The sequence below is a fragment of the Colletotrichum scovillei genome, assembly GCF_011075155.1.
Source record: "Colletotrichum scovillei strain TJNH1 chromosome Unknown Contig00002, whole genome shotgun sequence".
In the NCBI taxonomy this organism is placed as follows: Eukaryota; Fungi; Ascomycota; class Sordariomycetes; order Glomerellales; family Glomerellaceae; genus Colletotrichum; species Colletotrichum scovillei.
The window spans coordinates 2,911,316-2,933,705 of NW_023336260.1; the positions used below are offsets into that span (position 1 = coordinate 2,911,316).

Consider the following 22,390-nt stretch of genomic DNA (forward strand, 5'->3'; position numbering starts at 1 on the left):
CTCCGTTGTCCAATCGCCGCTGCTGCGTTGAGAACCCTCTTCACGGGCCGGCTGGTTCCGCACGACTTTATCGATAACGTCAAAGACCCGTTTCTGGCCACGATAAAAACGCGCTGTCGCAAAATTTCTGTACCAAAGGTGATTTTAACACTATCTTTTGGCCACACCAAGAAGAGCCAGAATCTTCTTGGGCGACTATGGTGGTAAGTCTTGAGCTCCGCTCTTCCTTTTCCTTTCTCTCTATCCTACCTTTATATGATGATTGCAAGCAATTCAGAACCGCTGCGACTTACACAGCTCTTTTGTTGTGGTTGATTTAAACCGCCTATTATCTGACATCCTTTCCTGTTTCCAACCTTATTAGCGGCACATTGGTCTTGGAAGAACAACGAAGCTAACAGGAAGCAATCAGACGCGATGACTTTAATTCAGAGTCTACGGCTTTTGCGGCCGGCAACACGCACACCACAAGTTGCCAGACTAGCTCAGTCCTTCCACGTCGGTCGACCAAGTGGCGCCAGCGTCCAGGATGGGTCCGGAGGGAAGAGGCAGAAGAAGGATAGGGTAGCAAAGGGGACGGAGCAGCAGGGTCAGCAGGACACGCCAGCACAGAGTGAAGCGGTTAGGATATCAGAGTTCAAAAAGATGCGCCTCCAGGCGCTGGAGGAAGTGCGCGAAAAGGGCGTGATTAAGGAGACGCATCCGCGACTGGTCCATCGCAAGAAGCCTATGTCCGTCCCGGCCTTTAGGAAGGTTTGGGAGAAGAAGGAGTTGAGTGACCCTGGCAACGCCGAGGTCGTCACCCTGTATGGTACGCAGAATGAAATACAAGTCGTCGTTCCACAAGAGCAGCAGCAGTCGCCGCAGCAGCTTGTGGCCGGCGGCGTCCCTAACCACCATCGGCCCTTCGCTGACAGGCCACAGGCCGCGTCCAATCCGTTCGTCTCCACGGGAACAAGCTCGTCTTCGTCACTATTGTCAATGAGTTCGAGAAGATCCAGGGCATGATCAACTATCGTAACCTCGGCGCCCACTCGCCTGACATGAACATTGATACCTTTAAGCTCTTTGCCCGGCTGATCGAGAAGGGCGACCACATCTGTAAGCCCCATTTGCTGCTGCTGATTGCTTTCCCTGAACTCGGTGACATGATGCTAAGACTACAATCCCCTCAGCCATCACCGGCCGGCCCACACGAACAAGCACCGGCGAGCTCACGCTCCAAGCCGTCGTCCTCCCGGAGCTGCTGTCCCCCGCGATGGAGCAGATCCCCCAGACCCTGACGGACCCAGCGACCAAGGCCGCGAAGCGTCATGTCGACATGATGGTCAACCCCGAAGTCGCCGACGTCCTGCGCATGCGCTCCCATATCACAAAGTACATGCGCGACTACTTCCACGACAAGTCCTTCCTCGAGTTTCAGACGCCCATCCTCGCCGAGAACGCCGGCGGCGCCGTCGCCCGCTCCTTCACCACCCAGGCCACAGAGTTCCCCTCCAAAGAGCTCTCCCTACGCATCGCCCCGGAGCTCTGGCTCAAGCGCCTCGTCGTCGGCGGCGTCCACAAGGTCTTTGAGATCGGCCCGGCCTTCCGCAACGAAGGCATCGACGGCACGCACAACCCAGAGTTCACAATGTGCGAGTTCTACAGCGCCTACACCAACCTCCCCGAGCTCATCGACCGCACCGAGGAGCTCCTCTCCGGCCTGGCCACCCACTGCCAGGAGCTCATCGACACGAAGCTCACCTCCCTCCAGCCCGTCGACCTCTCCAAGTTCGCCCGCCCCTTCCGCCAGCTCGAGTTCATCCCGGCCCTCGAGGAGGCCCTCGGCTTCCGCTTCCCGAAACTGACCGGCAAAGACGCCTACTCGGAGCTCGTCGCCGTGCTGGCCCTCAGCAAGATCGAGGTGCCCGGCGGCATCCCGCCCACCATGCCCAAGCTCCTCGACCGCCTGGCGGCCATCTACCTCGAGCCCAAATCCTTCGAGGGCCCCCTCTTCATCACGCACCACCCGACCTGCATGTCCCCGCTCGCAAAGAGCTTCGTCTGCCCCAAGACGCTGCAGCTCGTGTCGGCGCGGACGGAGCTCTTCGTCAACGGCCGCGAGCTGGCCAACATGTACGAGGAGGAGAACGACCCGGCCGCGCAGGCGCGCAAGCTCGCCGAGCACCGCTTCTTCGGCACCGGCAAGGACGCCGCGCCGCTCGAGGCGGACGATCCGCACCCGCTCAGGGACGCGCCGCTCGACAAGAGCTATATCCGGGCGCTCGAGGCTGGGCTGCCGCCGACGGGAGGCTGGGGGTGTGGTGTGGAGAGGCTTGTCATGTTGTTCTCTGGCGCCAGCCGGATCAGCGATTGTTTGAGTTTTGGCACGTTGAGGAACGTGGTTGGGTTGTCGACTGAGGGGCCGCAGAATCAGTCTGAGGAGGGTTCTTCTACCCAGGCCGAGGAGTCTACATCTAATCAGTCGGGGGAGTCTTCTTCTTGAGCGGCATTCTCCACCCCACCTGAACCTCCCTTTTTTTCCCCCAGCCAAAGCCGTTGTTTGCATTGGCCTTGTAATGTTAGATGGAGTTGGGACGCATGGGCAGCGTGTAATCATTTTGTACAACATCAGAGGCTCATAGATGTATCACATTGTAGAACAAGATCAAAGTGTGGCTTCATACAGAAAACCGAGTGCTTCGTTCACGTGAGAGGTCACAGAGCATACCACAGGGACGCCAGAGTGAGAATTGCTATTGCTTCTATGGACTGTGTAAGCTAGTCCTGCCTATTCCTTGAGAATCTTATTATGGGATCTGGCTGCAATGCCGAATGAGGGAAATCTGAAAGAGCAAAACCAATCGAGCCAAATGAGAAGAGCCAAGCCAGCCAATTATCATACAATTACCCCTTTCTCTCATTTGCCATAATCGTGCGTATCGAGAGGGTCGTCTTTTCCTTTACCTCTACCCTGGAGGTGTATGGGCCTGACTCCGCGACAGACAGCGGCCATTGCTGTCTGATGCAGTATCGTGAAGCAATGCGAAACCGCCCGCGTCTTCTCAGTCCATCTTGTTGTGTTCTCAATGGGCAGCGCTCAATGCCGTCTAAAAGTGTATGACGGGGAAACGTAAAAGCTTGTTTCTTTCCAATCCATCTTGCACAGTGCAGTGTCTTCCACTTTCCAAATCCAATATCGTCTCATCATGTTCCGGAGTGGGAGGAGAGGTCGAAGGGTTTCGGATAGAAGAGGTGTGTCGCAACGTCATCTGTTGCTTTTGATGGGCCGAGACTGGTCGTGCCAGATCTGCCAGTAATGTAATATTTGATAGTAATGCTGTTGATGTACGCATCCAAGGGCTACCTCGACTCTATGGGTACCTCAAGGATTGCCGTGTCGAGCTCTCAAGGGCTCTCTCACCAAAAGCCGGCTGGCTTGGGAGGTTCGTGACCATATGCCATCGCAGCCGCCTGCTTCTCAGCCAAGCCAGCGTCCTTGTAGTAGTTTTTCCACAGGGTATATTCCCAGGACTGCTTGCGAAGCATGCCCTGATTGGCGACTCTCATCTCCGTATACGGAGTCTGTTTGGTCATGGTTGGGTGATCATTGAAGACCCCAACCTTCCACCAGCCCGCCTCCTCGGCATCGTACATCGCAGCCCGTCCCGCAGCATTGAGAATATCAAAGTTCCTGCGCTCGTCGATAAGAACTTGTACATTGGGTAGGCTTCGGTGCTGAAGAACGGCCTCTTCACGATGAATTCCATTGATCGTCTCTCCTTTGATGAAGGGATTGCGAAGAGGAGGGGCCGATACGCTCTGCATCTCATCGTCACTGGGAGCTGTCTTATCCTCAGTATTGTTGGGCGAGTAGAGGAAACGGTTAAGCATTGTTCTCTTATCATGAAGGCGATGGTGGCTCTCTCCGTTGAGCTCACCCCGAAGGTCGCAGATGCGGCAGACGCGATGATCGGCTGCGCGAGACTTCATCTCCTCACGGAAGAGAATCGCGAGCATCTCGTATCCACATTGGCAGCATTCGTACTGCTCGTTGTAATAAGATGCTCGCTTATGCTTCTGCATCGTCTTGCGCTCCTTCGTTCCCTGGAGCATACTAAGAAGAACTTGATCCTCGAGCATGAGAAGATAAGGGTTGCGGAACTGACCCTCGGGACTCTCCGTCTCGGTCAGCCAGTCGTAGGCGCCAGGAGTCTCTGCGGCGTCGAGCCACTTGAACACGTGGTGAAGGAATACCGCCATTTGACCGGGCCTCATCGGCACGAGATCGAGGAACTGACGGAAATGCTGTCCTTTGGACACGAGGTCAATGCCCAGGGGAACGGCCCTCAGAATGGCCCAGAAGACTGTAATGAGGAGGCCTGTCTCGACGTTGGTCTTCAATGGGTTCCATGAGAGAACGTGGGTGCCAGTGCGGTTGTGGGCCGGCTCGGTATAAGAACGAGGGTAGAACTGAAGCTTTCTCAGCTTCTTACCAGTCTTCTTGACGCGTCGGAAGGCGATATCGAGAATTGGATTGATGTCCGCGACATGAAGAAGCTCGCACTTGTCGATTCCCAAAATCTCGAGCGCGGGGCAAGCCGAAAGGATCAGCTCAAGAATGCGGAGGTCCATCATGGGGACTTCATGCAGCTGCAGAGAGACGAGTGCTCCTCCATACTGGGACAGAGACCGTACTGTTGTTTTGTTAGCTATGTGAATAACATGGCCATTCTTCGGAGGACTTACGCAGGGGAATGTTGTAGCTCATCTCAGCCAAGTAGATGTTGCCGCGCTTGTCCGCGTCCTTGGCGATGGGAGCCAAGCCCATCTTCTCATGACCACGCCTCCAAGCAGTTTCAATCTCAGTGAGCTTTTCCTCATCGCGGTGAAAGCGAGCAAAGTCCTCGATGAGGCTGGAATTGTCCTCACACAGTGTTTCCGAAAGAGCTCGCAAGTGATTGCGGTTCTGGGGGCTGGACCAATAGGCGGGAGCATCCTTGATGTGATACTTAGCATACGGGTTAGTATCGAGGGGTCTGCCGCGAACGAAGAGATTACGGCCGATGCCACGGATATCAATGTTAGCGCGCCAGTCGTCATCCTTGCGAGCCAATTGCTCCGGAAGCCAGTCGCAGTCCCGATACTCGCCCGCAGGGAGGTCGAATTTGGACTATGACAGTGTTAGCTTCAGTTCAGCATAAAATTTTGGAATGGTGACTTACCACATGAATCGCAACGGCTTCGTAGCAGCCCATCGAAGCTGATGCCAACTTGCCAACGGCTGCGGTGTCGATAAGCCAGAAGTGGGCGATTATCTCGTGCCCAACCGGCACCACCTTCAATAGCGTTTCCAGGGTAACGTTGGTCTGGTTCGCCTTGAGGTTCTTGACCTTGCTGGAATCTGCTGCGGAATTCGAATTGCCAGGGTCATCCTGACGGACCCCAGCAGTGAGGGATCTCTGTCGAAGATTGTCCCAGAATGCAATGTTTGGGGGTGAATCGGCAGGCAAGTCAGGCAAAGAGCCATTGGGACCGACCAGGAGCTTTGTGACGAGCTTGAGTTGGTGCGTCGTTTGCTCCTCCAAAGTCCGACCGACGACTTCATGAAGTTTGCCGTCGGCGGGAACGGTGAGTTCCATCTTGTAGGTACGGGGAAGCTGGCGAAGGGTCATCTTGTTGTGCTTGATACCGATCTTTGGCTACCGAAGGAAGGATATACTCGAGTGGTAGTGTATGCCTTTCTTGGCTCTAATGATCGTAAAAGGCGAGAGCAGAGGAGTGATAGGACTGAAGGGCAAGAAAGCCAATTACCAATAACTTAGGGTTTGTAGGGAGGAGTGGCAATTGGGACAATGCTAGTGAAGCAAAGTCCAAGTTGCTTTTGTCTTCGACTGTGTGTCGGGCAGAAGAAGAAAGAGGTTTGGGGGTGAAGTAGTCGAGAAGGAAGTGGTACTAGGTGTTCTTATAAGAGAAAATTGAGGACTGAAAGGTTGTGTAGGGTTGAGGGAACCGGAGATAGCTTGTGACCAAAAGGTGAAGTTGACCCAAGTGGAAGTGGAAGTGTGAGTGGAAGTGGCCCAGAAAGGAAATGCAAGGTGAAAATACCAAGACCAAAGACTGCACAGCCCAGGGAAGGAAACTCCAGTGGGCTCCTTCCTTTCCCAAATATGACCCCTTTCAGGTTTAGTATATTGGTTTTCAGTCGTACGGTCAGGTGATCGGGGAGAAGTTGTGGGAGTTACTGGGGAGATGGGATAGGAGATTGTTCACCTTGAGGATGGCAGATGGTACGTAAATGGCAGGCAGGTGGCAGAGTTTATGACTTCCCGAAGTACAAAGAGGCCATCTAGATGAGTCTAGAGCGGGATATGAGTCGCAGAGACTAATGTTGTCATTTTAGAGCTCTGTTGGTCTGCCATTTTGGATAAACTGTGTTCTTCAAGCTCGTTATCGGATTGGAGAGCTGAGAACAATATTACTTGCCCTGTAGGAAGGAGCTGAGGCGTCATATGGAGGAAGGACGGGGCTATGGGTCCAGTATTTAGATATGCTATAGAACTGGCTCTGCTGTCCTGGACAGATTTGCTGCTCTTGGCAGTGACAACCATGATGGTATATGGTGCGGTAGATGACTTAAGATCTGCTTGTGCGATGGTTCAGTTTGTATCTGGTCTAGGAGATAGGATAGCAATAATCTGGGAAGGGACCGACCATCCCCCTTTCCCGGTCAGCCAGCTCCGTGTGAATCCACGCCAGCTTCCATGGCTCTGTAATCTTAGACTTGACATCCACGGTTTTTCTGGCCTGTGAGCTTTACGAATTCCATAGGCCTCAAGAGAGCAGGCTTTTCCTCCATCTATGGTCAGAAGACACCATGTATGTGCCCCTCGAGCTTGTTTGTCATGAGAGAAAGGTCACTCAGCCACCCGGCTTCGCTTGGAGACCGGCTTCAGCCACAACGTTCGAGAGAGCGAAGTTCGATACACATTGCCTCATCATTCCCAGAGCCTGGGTATCTTGCTTACTCCTTTTCATCTTGCAGCTATACCGGAATGATTACGGCGGCTGTGCTTCATAACAACGGATGCCTCGAGAGACACTCGACCAAACAGTTTGAAGCTTTACCGGAATGTACAGCGAGCCTGCGAACACGCAAGCAACTGGCGACTTGACGAGGATAGCGTTCCAGCGAAACAACACAGTCTACGACGGAAGACCGTAGTCTCATCTGAGCCTTGTAAAACCATTCAGCAACTCCCCTCCCCAGAACGGGTGATGGCCTCATTCGAGCACACGCCTCCAAAGGACCAGGACTTCCAGATCTACACAAGGCTATGGTTCAGGAACACCGTCACATATCAGCTGTGTCTCATCTAATTGATACTCGAGGCCTTCACTCCAGCCGGCTACTCGAATCACTCGCGCGTGTTTCCTCAGTTTGCAACCTTGGGAAATCGACTGGTAGTAAGATTGACCTTGAACACCGACGCCGTGAACAACAGCTGGCAGAAGAGCGAACAAACATCAACGTAGGTACTGAGTTCCACATACTAAGAGGTCTGGGGCCGGTACTCTTTGTGAGGTGATCTCGTCGTTATACATCGAGTAGCATATCAAGCTGGAGATCGGGCTGAGGCTGACAAGATCAACGACTGCTATCCCACTGGCTGGATATCTTCCGGTGTCTCTTTGTGTCCCTGTCCATCTGAATGGTTATTCAAACTGAATAGATACGTAGAGAAGAGCTTCCCTGTGGCTGGCAATGGTATGATCAACTCATCGAGTATAGACATAACACCATATGTGCAGATGAGCATAGCAGGACACATGCCTACAACGCCCGATATCCAAGATCCCTATCGTTGTCAATCTGCAGACAGGGTGCAATTCATTACTCCACCACCAAGGACGGGCCTAATTGTATCAAGAGGCACGCTGAGGAACTCTTACTGACTTTACGCAGGCACAAGGTCGTTGTTCTCATTGGGATGCAGGAGGATAGACAGTGAACTGCATCGGATGTCGTTGACTACGATCACGTGCCCGGCCTGTTTGACCAAACGGGATATTGGCGAGCAATGAGCATTATCAAGTCTCAACTCGAGACTCAAGTTTGAGAAGAGACGCAACGATAAACACAATCTTCAGCCGAGTCGAGACCCCAGGCCTTCCTAGGTACTTTGAAAAGCGACGTGAGACTTGAAGCATGGGAGCGCTGCAAGGAAATCCGCAGAACTTCCCTTGAAAGTCAAACTCGGCCGACATAAAGCCTACAGCATGCAAACATAAAACTTCCCAGGACGAGGGCCCTCAAAAGCCACAAAAGTATCTTACTTGACAAGTCTGCCTCGAAAAGGTGGCTTGATACTTCACACTTCCTCCGTATGCGGTGTGATAAGAGCTGCATCCCTTATTGGAAGTACCGCATGAACCACCGAGCCAGTACATTTCATAGATGACGCCAAAAATGGCCACTAGGCCGGATGGCACGGTTGGATGGATGGCGTCTAAGGGATTCGCGGCACCGGCGGTGACAACGGCAAACGAGACATCGACTGGAGGGGGAAAAAAAAATGTGGTACGGCTGACGTCGAGAAAGTCGAGCAATGCGACCTGCGCAACCCCCCTCCGATTTGCTTGGTGGCGGGCCACTTGACTCGTCGTAGTGCGAGACATTGACAATGGTACGCGCGGATCTAGAACGTGGTGAGGGGAGACGAGCCGAGAAGCCCAAATGCATCATGTGCATACCAACGGCGGGGCTTGCATGAACGTTTTATTTTGTGTGCCGGGCCTTGCCAGCCCATGGTGTGAAGACAACGAGGGATCAACACATGAATGGTGGTGTACGAGCCACACGACCCCAAGGCGGAGCTGTATCGGAGACCGTCACCGCAAATTCGTTATGGGCGAGGAGGCCGAGAATCAAGCTCGAAGCGGCCAACGGTAAACTCAGTCGGTCAGCGGGACAAACTCAGAAATGCGGAAAGTCTGGGCATCGATACTCCCTTTTACCGCCTCATTTATCGCTGACAGTGGTAAATATTCGGGTCTAGCAAACATCGGATTATTACCCTTTATTCGATGTTGCTGCGCTCAACTGTGACCGGAACTTTGACTGACGGCAAGCCATCTCAGGTTGGGGAAACGAAGAGATTTAGGCATAGCTGCTTTGCTTGACCTGGGTTACCTTGCCAGGAAAAGGAGCGGACTCATCTCAAATGCCTCCTCTGGCTGAACTTGGCGGCCTCATCGCTTTACTACGGTGAAATGCCTGCTCTTCTTCGTGTGTCTCAATCTAGCCCCCACCTGCATCAAACGAGAGACGGGTTTGTTTCACCTTCGGGCTTCGTGGATCAGCAAGCACCAGCTGAGCTACTGATGGGTGACCGATCATGCGCTTGAGTGGTCGGTTTATTTGCGTTTAAACTGGTGTGCTCAGTAACACCGCGCACACCACAGCTCCAGTACTGTCCCATCTGATCTAGCTCCGACGAACTGTGCAATCGTGGCGACTGGATGCGTGGGCTGAGACGAGAGGGGAGTTGATATACTCCGGCCGGTCCCGTCTTCAAGGCCCCGTGGGTCCGCAGTCCGGGACAGCGCTGTCAAAGCTGTATCCAGTACTCGGGTGATCAACGTCACACGAGTTGAACCGCGGGGATATATATCGGTTATCAAGATTCTTTGTCCCAAACGGGCGGAACGTAAAATCAATGAAGGCGAAGCAAGCCGGGCGAGCCGGCGAAGTGTGTCCAAGTCATTGGCGTACCCTGCTACATCGTTATACCGACCGGTGAGATTATTGTAGATTCAGGTAATGCGAGCCGTGGGAGCCGTGTCGCAGTGGTGGTTGCAGTTTTCCGTGGTGTGTCAATGTTTCACTCCACAAAGCCGTTGTGAGCTAGCCACCCATAGGCCGTCTGTCTCAGATGGGAGACGACGGCATGGGCGGCTCATCGAACCAGCGGCATAGGTATGTTATCTGGGTATAAGATATCATGTGCGTGTGCTCGTGAAGATGCCTGGTTCTAGTCAGTGTGTCCGTATGGCCATAGCCTTCTTTGTACATTTGACAAACTGATAGACACAACGGATTGTATCGTGCCACCTGGCTGCTGCAGTAACGATAGGTTGCAAGATAGCAGATGACGTAAAATGGACGGACCGAGGATGGCATATCAAACGGTCAATGGATCTCCACTGCTTGGAAAGGCAATAAAGTACGATCATGCGCATACGCAAAACAGGCCGGGGGGACGATCTATCGGTTGCCTTTGACAGGTCTCTCAGCCACTGCCAACGCAGCCCCGAGTATGGTACATGACATGAAGACCAAGTATAGGAATGCTGTGACGGTGCTGGGTGGCGGTGGGCAGATTTGCCTTGAAAGGGTTCGAGGCATGTAGGCGACTACTATGGTGGTGATGCTTCAACATTCGGTCAGTACGAAGTTGGTATCGATTACCTAGGTAGGTAGCGAAGGTTGCAAAGCAAGGTACCTATTCATGTCTAAGCGCCTTGCCTGAGGTAAGTAGGTAAGGTACGTTGAACCCAAGAAAAACCTGCTCTGATCCGTCACCGTGAGCTTGGAAGGCGCCATCTACCTTACCTGAGGTACTTGGTGCTTGCCTTGGCCTGAAGTTACATTATGGGACTGGCAGGAACGAGGGTGGGATGATGTACCTTCTTGCTGACTTCCCGTTCAATTCGATATTCGATGTACCTTACCTAGGTACATCATCCGTTCTTTCTTTCCAAGACTTCTTCTGTCTTACGTAACGTCCTTGCCAGCGAAGATGGATGTCAGTCACGATCCTGACTTTGGCCGAGAACCGACCAGATTCAACAACATCATTGACAACTCAAAAGGCCTAACCAGATCTGCCGTCTTGAGCCATCAGAATACGGGCACAGATACATCAAATACGTTCCCAAACTACCAACCCGGAGCAATCTGATTCGGCTGCACCCACCCGCGAGATTCCTGGTGCTAGTATTCACGCCAGGCAATCCGATACGATACCAGCCATCATTGACACCATTCCCAGCTAGGCCACCAGAACCTTCCACCTTCCGTGCCCCTCCGCCTCCGGTCATGTGTATCTGAGACTGCAACCACGGCCCCGTTTTAAACCAGGGCGTTCGGCTGCTCGATGCTGCAGTTCGTCAAGACAGATCAGGGAGATGGCGAGGTGGCCTGCGCTCTGCAGCGAGATTGGGGAGATGACGATTCCGCCATCTAGGTACTTTAGCCAAGCAGGGCTGTATTAGTCTATCCGTACGAAGTACCTACGTGGGCTGATGAACGCATTTTGTCTGCCGAAGATTCCAACCGCCAACTCTATTTCACATCAGTCAAGACAACGCCTAGGAATGGTAATTTGGAGTGTTATGGGATCCGCGTAAACCTTGCTCGCTACCCTCATCATCGCCCAAAAATCCACTTGGGCGACAAGAAGCGATACCATCGCGGATCTTGAATTCGAGGGGCAAACGAACGCCCGGCTCCGAGTCTCCGTCCCACAGCAATGAGCTGTTCTCCGGCTGCCGGGCCTCTCCCTGGAGCCACCGCCAGCATGACTGGTCGCAATGTGGGTCCACATGAAAATCCGCTGCAAATGCGACTTCTCAACCTAGGAAGTAAAATCAAAGCAGAGATGGATCAGGGATCAGCTAACAGGGTTGTGAAGGACAGTTCTGAGTGAGGTACGCGCAGCCCGCATTTGACAGGGCTTGGTGGTGGCATCTGACGGCATAAGTCGACATTCATTCGGCTTTCACTTCATGGGCATCCTGGATATCGAATCGCATTCCACGGGTGGCCCCTTCATCCCAAGCCAACCCATCCCATGGAATTCCAAACCGATCAAAAGAGCGGTCGGCCACCTCAAGCAGACGGATTCGGTTGACCTCCCGACGGCCTTACAACGACATCAGGCATGTCGATCGACTAGATGTTAGGACAAGATCGCGCCGTTCAGGGGCACCGCATAATGGCCAAGCATGACTCTCCGAGTATTAGCCTTTCTGATTTCGGTCTCGTTGTCCGTGACGGACTGTCCGCTGTCGCCCGTCAGCCAGCTCGGAACGTCTGTCATGGCTTGCTCAATGTCAGGTACAGATATTGGGGCGCAATCATTCATCACCTAATTTGCAAGCTAGGTACGCTTCAGGCGAGAATGGCCAAGTGGTTAAATGGGATCGCGATGGTAGCGCCGCGCTGGAACCCCACGGAGCCAATAGTGGCCGACTCGGACGGTCCAAGGCTCTTTGTTGAAATGAAGGCCGTGTCCGTCAGCAATTTTTAGCTCGGCAGTGGCCGTAATTTGCCGTCCCTGCGCATCTGCATCTGGTCCCCGTCACGGATGGTCACCCAAGCAGCAAGCAATGTCCAAACGATGGCGGGTACTTTGTGCGAATACAAACCTCGCTTCGTTGGGGATATGCTGTGCTGCGTTCGAGGGGTCTGGTCTGGGAAGCTGGCGGGCTAGAGTCAGCCGCAAGTCCTCTTGGCAGGTCTAGAGTCTTGATGGACACGCGCTCAAACGGAGCTGATGATGGAGTGTCGTTTGGCGTTTGGCGTCTGGACTCTGAATGCTGAACTTTCGAAAGACTTGATTGGGGAAGCCGTAGGGTCAGCAATGTGTGCCTATTTCCAGGCCAACAGTCAGGACCGGACGGTGGAGGGGATTTAATGTATCCTGTTCTTACGCTGTGGTCCTGAGAATCTCGAGAGGAAAGAAAAATTCCCGTAGGTGGCCTCTGATCATGAGAGGCAGGGGAACGGCCCCCTACATCCCCGTCAGTCCCTGTCTGTTGTCCGAGACTGGGCCTGGCGGCAGCTAGGATTATTTGGATCAAATATGCGGAATGGGTCCAAGTCAAGGGCCTGTGGATCTCCGATTGATTGGCAGTTGCACAGTGTCGGGCGGCTGTTGTTTCTGATTGTCATGAGAATGGTCTCTTGTCGTCTCCTACAGTGGATCCATCGTGCCGGCCTCAGTCGAGTCTTCTTTGAACGACTTCTCCTTTCCAGGTCCGCTACCGTTACGACGACAGTAACGCGGCGCGCCCCCCAGAAAGGAGAATCCTGTATCCGTATCCGTACGGTTATCGAGTGGCGCCACGCCTTGAGAGTCAAGATACAATATCCATGGGCACAAGTCAACTACAAGATACAGATTGGCGCAACCGAGTGAACACCAAGACCGCGCTACGGGAGGGAGGCAGAGTCCGAAACATTTGGCTGCTTGCCCTGCATTGTCATGTCCATGAAGCACAAGAAGCACGCCTAGGATAAAAGGAGACAACCTAGCGGTGACTGGCAGGACAGGCAGGTTACAGTACGTCTATCTACTGACACAAATGGAAATACATGGCGTCGCCTCTGCACAGTCTCGCAGGACGCAGGCGCAAAGGCCCTCAGGCTGGCCGCCGCATATCATTGCCCGGCCTCACTTGGCTCACAACTTGATGAATGCTGGGCGAACTCTGAATGAGAGCGCGCCATCGAGTCCATGGAAGACGCGACACACTCACACGCAGTACCTCTCACACCCAAACCGTTGTGCCCATCCATCAGCGCAGCCAGTTGTCGTGCGACGAGTCCAATGAAGCCTTGGGATAAGGTGCGCAGACTGATCGACACTCCCGCTCTGGATAAATCTTGCTTAGACGGTATCTTGCTTGAGTCACATGGTTTTAAAGAGGATGCAGCTAGCAGGACTAGCGGCACATCTGGACGAGGAAGCGTAAGGTAGCGTACTGGCCCCCCATTTTCTCCATCGTGGCCCTATGGCGTGGTCGTCGTTTTGATAGGGGACCACCTTGGCTCCTATTCTTTCCTCTTCCTGTCCCCTTCCAGGCTTCTCCCCTTGCCTGCAAGCCCACACACTCTTTGGCCATGTGGATCTTTGGCTCCAAGGGTTTTCTGCTTTAACGAGGGACCGGCCATGTCGCGCTCCCCTTTGAAAAAGTGACCTAACAGGACAAAGGCGCGTGTCGCAAAATAGTGAGAAATCTAGCGTAGACCCTCTCTCCGAAGTTCGAGTCCCGTTTTGCAGCCGTAGTAGGCGAGCGTGGTGGTCCCTCAAAATTGCCAAGTTCCAACGACACACGCAAATCATTCGGGGGCTTCTAGCGATGTGCTATGGAAGAGACTAGTGGACGAGGTTAAAGGAACGGCACTGGGCTGGGCTGAGGGCGCGGAAACGGTGGAATGAACAGTACAGTCTGAGAAGACGGGAGATTCCCTCCAGAACGGAGGGCGGAATATGAAAGGCGACGGTATGGAAGGCAACCGCTACAGGTTGCCCAGCCATGCCGGCACTTGGCCGCTCGTCACAACGTTTCCCATGTGTTCGTGTAGGGCACAGGGAGACGGCCCATCCGGCGAACGAGAAAACATTTGGAAGACGGTCTACGAAACGTGAGAGCGATCGATCGGCTTTATGTGCCTACGGCGAGTATTTTGTGTCTTTTTAGGTACTGTACCGGGCGAGTATCGGGCAGCCAACCAAGCAGTCCTGAAGCTCTCGTCTGGTTCTCATTGCTACCCATCCATTCTCCGAGGTGGTCGTGGGCGATGCGTTGTGTTTGCATGGTGGACACACCTCTACTTTTGGTGGTGTCGCGATTTGCCCTGCAAAAAGCTTGCCTATGCAATGCACGAGAATGGAGCGCATTCAACGGCATCACCCTCGAAAGGGTGGGCGGCCGCAATATGACGTCCGTCATGGGCTTGCTGCAGGACATCACGCGAGTTTTCTGGCCGGGAGAGAAGACATTTTGAAGTGAATCTGTTTTAGAATCAATATGCCACATACACGTAAGGACTGCTTGTTTTTGCTTCCTACTTTCCCGAGAAGCCTCTCGTTTCTATTTTTCACTCAATTTTTGTTGTTTTGTTTTCTAAGCAGTGTGTGTGTGTGGGAAAAGGTGAGGAACCATGGAAGTTTGGTACTGCGAGCCTGTGGTGCAAGAGCATCGTATCCTTTCCATTCGTTCATGCCAGCCTTCGACATCCCCTCATCCACTTTTCGATCGTCACGGTCTCGAGGTCTGGCCATCGAATGTAACGGTACCCAATGCTCCTTGGATACTTCCAACACTTTTAGCACTCTCGGAGAGGGATACGGACGGTGAACCAGAAACGGTCCAGGGAGAAAGTAGCGGTATCAGGAGAAGAGGCCTGGACTGAAGATTACAGTGCGACATGAGTCACCAAGAAGGGAACTTTATTACACACACATCCCGCCGGTGACAGGAGGCCGAGCGAAGCCTCCCAGAGTCAGGTAGTCAGCGCCAGCCGGTTCAACTAACAATACTCCTAGTAGCGGAACTGCGACGTCTGCTTTGCGAGTTCTGCGAACGTGGACGGCCGCCGTCGCGGGCACCCCTTTTTTCTTCGTTTCCCTTTCTAATCCATACCTTATCTGGCTGGATGGAGACAGTCTGTTGGATTCCGTAAAAGGGACCCGGCCGGGTGCTAGGTTCCAGGCCCGGGTTCAGCGCGTATCGAAATCACCCAGCCATCTCGTTTTGGTCCACTGTGAATTTCGATAATTTGTTGGTCGCGTACGACAGAACGAAAGAAAAAAAAAAAAGGTCTAGAAAGAAAAAAAAAAAAACGAATAAAACGGTTGCTGGGCCGTCGGGGTGCGGCGGCGTACAGAAGGGAGCGGGAGTCTACGGCGGCTACGATGTTTCAACACCGGTTGGTTTGGTTCTCTTGTTCTCGTTGTTCCCATTCTTTCCAACAACAAGAGATACAATGGATTGCCCGTGGTTGAAGGTACGGATGCCTTATCCTGTACGGATAGTAGCGTCGTCGCATCGGAGGGGCAACCGGCGAACTACTTTTCTCTCTTTCTCTCTACTACCTTTCTGGGCGCGTTGCTGCGTAGCTGCTGCGTATTAGAGAGAAGAAGCAAAGAAGAAAAAAAAAGATTCATTCAGAAAAAAGATTAACAAATGAATTAGGACAGCCACTAACGTCTGGGAATGGCGGCGGGAGTGGGTCATCCATGGCATGTTCCCGGCAAAGCAGCAGGGTCCAGGCAGGGAATGGCGAGGCATGGACATGAATGTCCATGTACCTCTGTACTACACCCCTGGCGCTGTCCAAAGTGTGGAAAGGCTCGTCCTTGTACCCCCCCTGTCCGTCTTTTGCATCTTGCTCGTCCTGCACTCTCTTTTCTTTCTGGGCTCCCATGTAATATCATCTTGTATACCGCAGTACGTATCTAGGCGCGGCGACTGGGTCACGTACTGCTACATGCGAGTCTCTGGCTAGCTCTCTACATTACCAATACGGTTCTCTCACTACTTCAGTCTCTCTCTCTCTCGCGCCTTGCACACACGATACGACACGAAGCAGCAGAAGAAGAACGCAACACGCAGTTCGTTCCCAAGCACATGCAGCTAAAGGTAGGGCAGGGTACCTGAGGTATTCCGTACGGGTCTGGCAATTTCGTCCCACTCGCTTGCGCGCAGCACGGGCCAGCACGCGACGTTCAGTTCGTTCTCCTCTGACTCTCTGGCAACGCAACTGAGAGCGGGAAACACGCCAAAAAATCATAGCGACAGGGGATGAGCTACCAGATGCCATGCCCCACCTACCATTTTAAGGTACAAGTACGTGTACCTCGTTGCAAACATTGAGGCACTCGCTCCTGCTGCTGAAAGTAGGGGAAACTAAAGTACCTTATCTTCTTGCTAGACCAGGGCATCTCGTACCTCGACTGGAGACTTGATTGTATCCCATTTCCATTTCCCGAGATGCGCATCGCAACCACCAGTACGGAGTTGCACCTCAACATGGAGATCAGGTAAACCGCGTATAACGAGTAGAGAGAGAGAGGCAGAGAGTTGCTCAGGGTACGGAACAGAATGGACAGAAATAAGCTGACCAGAAAAAAGAAAGGTACATAAGTGATGCCATACGCATTACGCAGTATTGAATGATAGGTGCAGCAGCCTCAGGTAGGTGTGTAAGGTACCCAAGGTAGAGAGTAAGGTAGGTACATTGGTGACAGGGCCGCGACAACGAGGGAAAGTACCCCCACTAAAAAGTATCCGTTTGGAACGGCTTCTTTCCCGGACCCCTGTCCTTCATCGCATGCTTGTTGAACCTCACACACACCACACTCACCACTCACCACTCACACACACACACCTTGGACCTCTCTCGTCCTCCTCACTTTCCTTTGCGCCCAAGCTCTCCAGCAGACCAGCAGACCTCCCATCCTCGTCGCACTTGCCTGCGCTCTCTCATCAAGCTCAGACGACCACTCTGACTGGCCCATTGCGACCCCTTCTCCCTCTCTCGAGTCTCTACCCCCATCGCTTTACATACCGTCTGATCGTACGGTACTTCGTACCCACCATACGGTCTACGGATACCTCACAGTCTTACACCGTATCGCATTCCCACCGTTCTTGTCCAAGCCATCTACCGCTCATCAACCTCCCACGCCAGTGCCGCCGTCTACCTAGACTGACACTGACTGACACACTTCCACTCATCGGTCGTTCTCTGTCTGTCTGTCTGCCCAGCTACCCACGCCTCCCTCCTTCCTTCCTCAAAGTAGGTACCTACACGCACACTCCAAGGTACCTCACCTCTCTCCTACCCGGGGGTAGCCACTCACGACGGGCCCACGCCTCTTTTTTCCTCCTTCGCAAGGGACTGACTGGACCGTGTGAGCCTCCATCAACCGGGCCTCCTGGCAAGGGCAAAGCCTCTTCTCGTCACCCTCTCGCAAATAAGTACCCCCAGCAACCCGCTCTACCTCCCGTTTTTCTTCTCTCCCTTTCCCGTCTTTCCTCTGCCACCATTTACAGGTCTTCTTTTTTTCTTGCCATTATTCCCCAGAAGAGGTTCTATTGAACTCTTTTATACCCAAGACCTAACACCCACCCCCACGACACGACCAATACAGTACTTTTAGTAGTGCTTTTCTAAAAGACCTTTTCATTGTGATACCCAAGTCTACCGCCTGACTTTTTGATACCCAATTCCCCTTTCTCAACACCACACATCATACACAATGGCCGAAGAACAGAAGCCCGTCGAGGTCCCCAAGGAGACTGTCCCTGCCACCACCACCGCTGAGGCCCCCGCCGCCGAGACGAAGCCCGTCGAGACCACGGAGACTCCCGCCGCCGCCCCTGTCGCCGCCGAGACTGCCACCGAGACCCCGGCTACCACCACCGCCACTGAGACACCTGCTGAGGCCGCTGCCACTGAGGCTGCTGCCCCCGTTGAGGAGGCCAAGAAGGAGGTTGTCCCCGTCGAGGAGGGCACCCTCGAGCACAAGGGCATTAACTTCCCCAAGTAAGTATAAGCGCGCTTCAAGACCATCGCGTCGCATATGCTAACGGCTATCCTCCAGGAACTTCATCTACTCCAAGGAGTTCTTCTGGTTTGGATCCGATGCTGTTGAGTCCAAGAACCTCTCCTCCTACCTGAAGAGCGAGAAGTCTACCGAGACTGCCCACCACAACGCCGCCTGGGCCTCCCACACCGGCAAGGGCCTCCTCTTCTTCGGCGACAAGACCGCTCCCCAGGGTGTCATCAACTTGGTATGTTTAACACTATGACTTACACCCAAAACATCAGGCTGACGACTATTCTCTAGGCCGATGCCTCCGAGCCTGCTGCCGATGGCGCCAACAAGTTCCACTTCACCGCCAAGGGCCACAAGCACACCTTCAAGGCTGCCAACGCCGAGGACCGCGACAACTGGATCTCCCAGCTGAAGCTCAAGGTCGCCGAGGCCAAGGAGCTCGCTTCCACCGTCACCGAGACTGAGGCCTACAAGACTGCTCTTGAGGCTTTCAAGCCCGCCAAGAAGGAGGAGAAGAAGGAGGAGAAGGCTGTCGAGGCCCCCGCTACTGAGGCCGTTGCCGCCACCGAGACTCCTGCTGCTGAGACCGCCGCTGTTCCCGCCGCTGAGGAGGCCGTTGTTGAGACTCCCAAGGAGGAGGAGGTCAAGAAGGAGGAGCCTAAGCGTCGCTCTGCCAGCCGCAAGCGTGCCTCTATCTTCGGCAGCCTGCTCGGCAAGAAGGAGGAGTCCAAGAAGGAGGAGAAGGAGGAGACTCCTGTTGTCCCCGCTGTCGCCGAGACCCCCAAGGAGGAGACCCCCGCTGTCCCTGCTGCCACCGAGACCCCCGTCGCTGAGGTCCCCGCTGTCGAGGCCCCCGTCACTCCCGCTGCTGAGACTCCTGTCGCCGCTGCTACTGAGACCGCCGCCGAGGACAAGCCCGTCGAGGCTGCCAAGGAGGAGAAGAAGCCCCTTCCCACCAAGCGCAACAGCATCTTCGGTGTCTTCGGCAAGAAGGAGAAGAAGGCTGCCGCCGCTGCTGAGGCCGAGACCCCCGCCCCGGCCAAGGAGACCGAGGTTACTCCCGCTGCTGAGTCCGCCCCCGTCATCCCTCCCGTTGAGGCCACCACTCCCCTCGCTGTCGACGTTGCCAACCCTGGCACCGTTCCCGTCGAGAACAAGGAGGTCACCCCCGCCACCAACGGCGAGCCCCGCCCCGACCTCAAGGAGAAGCGCAAGTCTTCCCTTCCCTTCGGCTTCGGCAAGCGTGACAAGTCCCCTGCCAAGTCCCCTGCCCACTCCGACAACGAGGAGGCCGAGAAGCAGGAGAAGACCAGCGCCTTCTCCAAGCTCCGTGCTACCATCAAGGGCCGTGGCAAGACTGAGAAGCCTGCCGACAAGCTCGACAAGACTGAGGAGAAGCCCGAGGAGACCTCCGCTGTTGCCACCGAAACTCCTGCTGCCGAGACCTCCAAGGCCACTGAGGAGCCCGAGAACAAGCCCGAGAACGTCGCTTCTTCCACTCCTGCCCCCGTCACCGCCGCCGCATAGAATGCGAGATGGGGTTCGCTGTCTCTTCGTCGCAAGAGCCAGCGTCGGTCGTCATGATCAACTGAATGAAGCAAAAAACACATAACAAAACGCCACAAAAAAAAGTGCAATCGCATCGGATCGAGATTCGGAGGAAGAGCAACATCACGTGACAACTCATTTCACTTGGATGGGTTTGTCTGGAATCGGATCTGCATTTCAAGATACCCCGTCAAGACTGGTTCTACCTGATACCCTTTCCTATTTCCCTCTTTACACAGCACACGCATCGGAAGGCGAAAACTGGCGGGAGGTGATTCCGTTCCACTTTCAGTCGTTTCGAAGTCATTTCTGCTCATTGTTTTTTTGTTTTGATTTGTTTTCCACAAGTATCCTGCTTTGATGCTTTGATACCCAGTTATACCCGTCGCTCCAGACAAGAACACGAGAAGAAAATACCCACGACAAAAAATCCGAAGCGCCTTGGTCCGACAAATGGACGGACCTCTTGCGTGTGTTGGTTCATATCGGGCTAGGGTCAGGAATCGTCAGATTTGAGTTTGGAGATGCTGTTGGTGGAAAAAGACTGCATGGAACCGTCTGTGCTGGCCACTAGGGCCGGTGTCAGCTTGTTCGCATTCACTTAATACTTAATAGAAGCTCGTTGCGTGTTGTCTAGAATCGTGTGTGCGTTCCCCTTGATCTCTTGCGCCATGTGACACTTGTGACATGTGAGTCAGTTTCCTTGTGGCTCGGTCTTGTTCGCTCTGGCATGTACACGTAACTCATGTCAATCAGGCCCGTCCGCGTCCTCGACGTTTTGACGTACAAGTCTAGTTTCGATAACGGTCAGTTAGTTATTGTGTCTAAGCATGACCAGGTCCAAGCTCACTCACTTTCAACTCCGTACCCCGATCCTTTTTCACCACGCGAGCTCCGTCCGGATCGACGAGACTGTCGACTCTCGTGTTCCAGAAGGGGGTCAGTCAACAAGCGTGAAACGGATGCAACGCTACGCGATTTTATGGCCGACTCGTCGTCCATGTACCCCAGGTTTCTGATTTGCGTCAGATGAATGTTGGAATGGTAAGGCAGATTGTCAGATTGAGATTGAGATTGGATCGAGAGGTGCTTTGCGTTTTTGTTGTTTTTTGCTTGGCATCACGTGTGGGCTGGGTTACACTCAACTCTTGAAGACCGTACGAGTCAGGACGTAGGCGAGGAAGGGGCGAGATACGATCGGATGCAAAAGAGGGAGTCGAGGCAAGGCAGTTCGGAAAGTGACAGCGCAAAGGGGAAGTGTGTATGTGTGCGTGTGCCCTCTTTTTCCTTCGTCTTCGTCTGGCCTCGTGTTTGAGGCACGAGCATAGCGTCTTGTGCCTTTAGGGGGAACAGCGGACGGACGAGCAGACAGATGGATGAATGGATGGATCACAACGCAGTAGCCGCATGCGCCTCAGGTTCGTCTCGCCTCTTCTGTGTGTGCGCGTGTGTTCAGGTGAGGTCTGTATGTCACTTTGGCCGCTCTTCGTATATGCGAGGAAGGGGCACTGAGGGTTGTCGTTTTGGAGAGGTGATGTTCATGTGAGGGCGTGTAAGGTCATGAGAGCGTGGTCAAGTATGAGTGTTTGACTGATGCGCAACTCAGCGTTGCGACAAGGAGAAGTGGAGGTGTAAGGCCATGGTATGGGCTTGGACGATTTAAGCTTCTTCGGTACAGCGTTCTAGTTCTTGGGATCTCGATATCTTCAGTGTAGTGTGTGGCCTTGGAGATTTGTACCTGGAGGTGGCTGAGTTGAGGGTCCATGGCGTCGTGTCCATTCATGAGATTGAGGTCCTAGGACTGCTTCCTCTCGTGTATGAGGACAACCCCTTGGGGTCAGAGACGGGATATTTCGGGGGAGCGCGGAAGAGCTTTGATACCGGGCTGGCTCTCTCAACGAGCTCGGAGACGTGAAAGGGCGGATGAACGGTGGGCTTGTGTTGCTGCTCCATGGTCATCGTGTGTGTCTTGCGAGTTCTCACGGGAGAGAGAGAGAGCGCTATGATCCAGTTCATCTCGATATTTGTCTTTCCGAGACGGGTTTACGCAACTGTTCTAACTTGAGCCATTTGCTATGACCAGAGCCCAAGAGACCGTTTTTGGGGGGTTCAAAACGGTACGGTATACATATGGCAACGGGCATGGTCCAAAATAAAGATGGTACTAAAGCTCCCTGAGAAAAAAACCGAACTTCCTTCCCCTGTCTGGGTAGGTAGTGTGTCCGTCACTTGGGATGATATTAGGCAGGCTCAAATGCCTCGACCAATCAACGTTAGTCTAAAAGAATTCTCTCTCGAAGTCTGTGAATAATCTCGTGGATCGTGAGATAATGACTTGCATTTTTAGATTAAGGAAATGTTGCGACGGGCCGGGATGCCGAGGGTTGAAGTTGGATGTAAAGTCGGCGCGAATCTTTGTTATCCACATTTGCTAGGGCGGGTCGATATCCGCACATGCAGGTCTAGACTCTATTCAAGACCTGGTAGTAGTGGAGAAGGAGCTG

General features: G+C 53.6%; 3 protein-coding genes across 3 annotated transcripts; 2 read left to right on the forward strand and 1 right to left on the reverse strand.

The window, feature by feature from the left end:
• The first annotated feature begins 132 nt into the window (after positions 1 to 132).
• Positions 133 to 2,579, forward strand: HER10_EVM0008134 (lysyl-tRNA synthetase). The gene is made up of 3 exons (XM_035477666.1): positions 133 to 811; positions 925 to 1,101; positions 1,176 to 2,579. Exons 1-3 carry the CDS (start codon positions 418 to 420, stop codon positions 2,486 to 2,488), a joined length of 1,884 nt encoding a protein of 627 aa, XP_035337421.1. The 5' UTR covers positions 133 to 417; the 3' UTR covers positions 2,489 to 2,579.
• Positions 2,580 to 3,402: 823 nt separating this feature from the next.
• On the reverse strand, positions 3,403 to 5,657 carry HER10_EVM0008597 (uncharacterized protein; the record flags this gene model as incomplete). The annotated part of the gene is made up of 3 exons (XM_035478112.1): positions 3,403 to 4,679; positions 4,732 to 5,155; positions 5,208 to 5,657. 3 exons carry the CDS (start codon positions 5,655 to 5,657, stop codon positions 3,403 to 3,405), a joined length of 2,151 nt encoding a protein of 716 aa, XP_035337458.1.
• Positions 5,658 to 17,163: 11,506 nt separating this feature from the next.
• On the forward strand, positions 17,164 to 20,523 carry HER10_EVM0009721 (immunogenic protein). Its single transcript, XM_035479198.1, has 3 exons — positions 17,164 to 18,325; positions 18,384 to 18,573; positions 18,630 to 20,523. The coding sequence occupies exons 1-3, from the start codon at positions 18,039 to 18,041 to the stop codon at positions 19,863 to 19,865; spliced, it is 1,713 nt and encodes a 570-aa protein (XP_035337563.1). The 5' UTR covers positions 17,164 to 18,038; the 3' UTR covers positions 19,866 to 20,523.
• Positions 20,524 to 22,390: the final 1,867 nt, after the last annotated feature.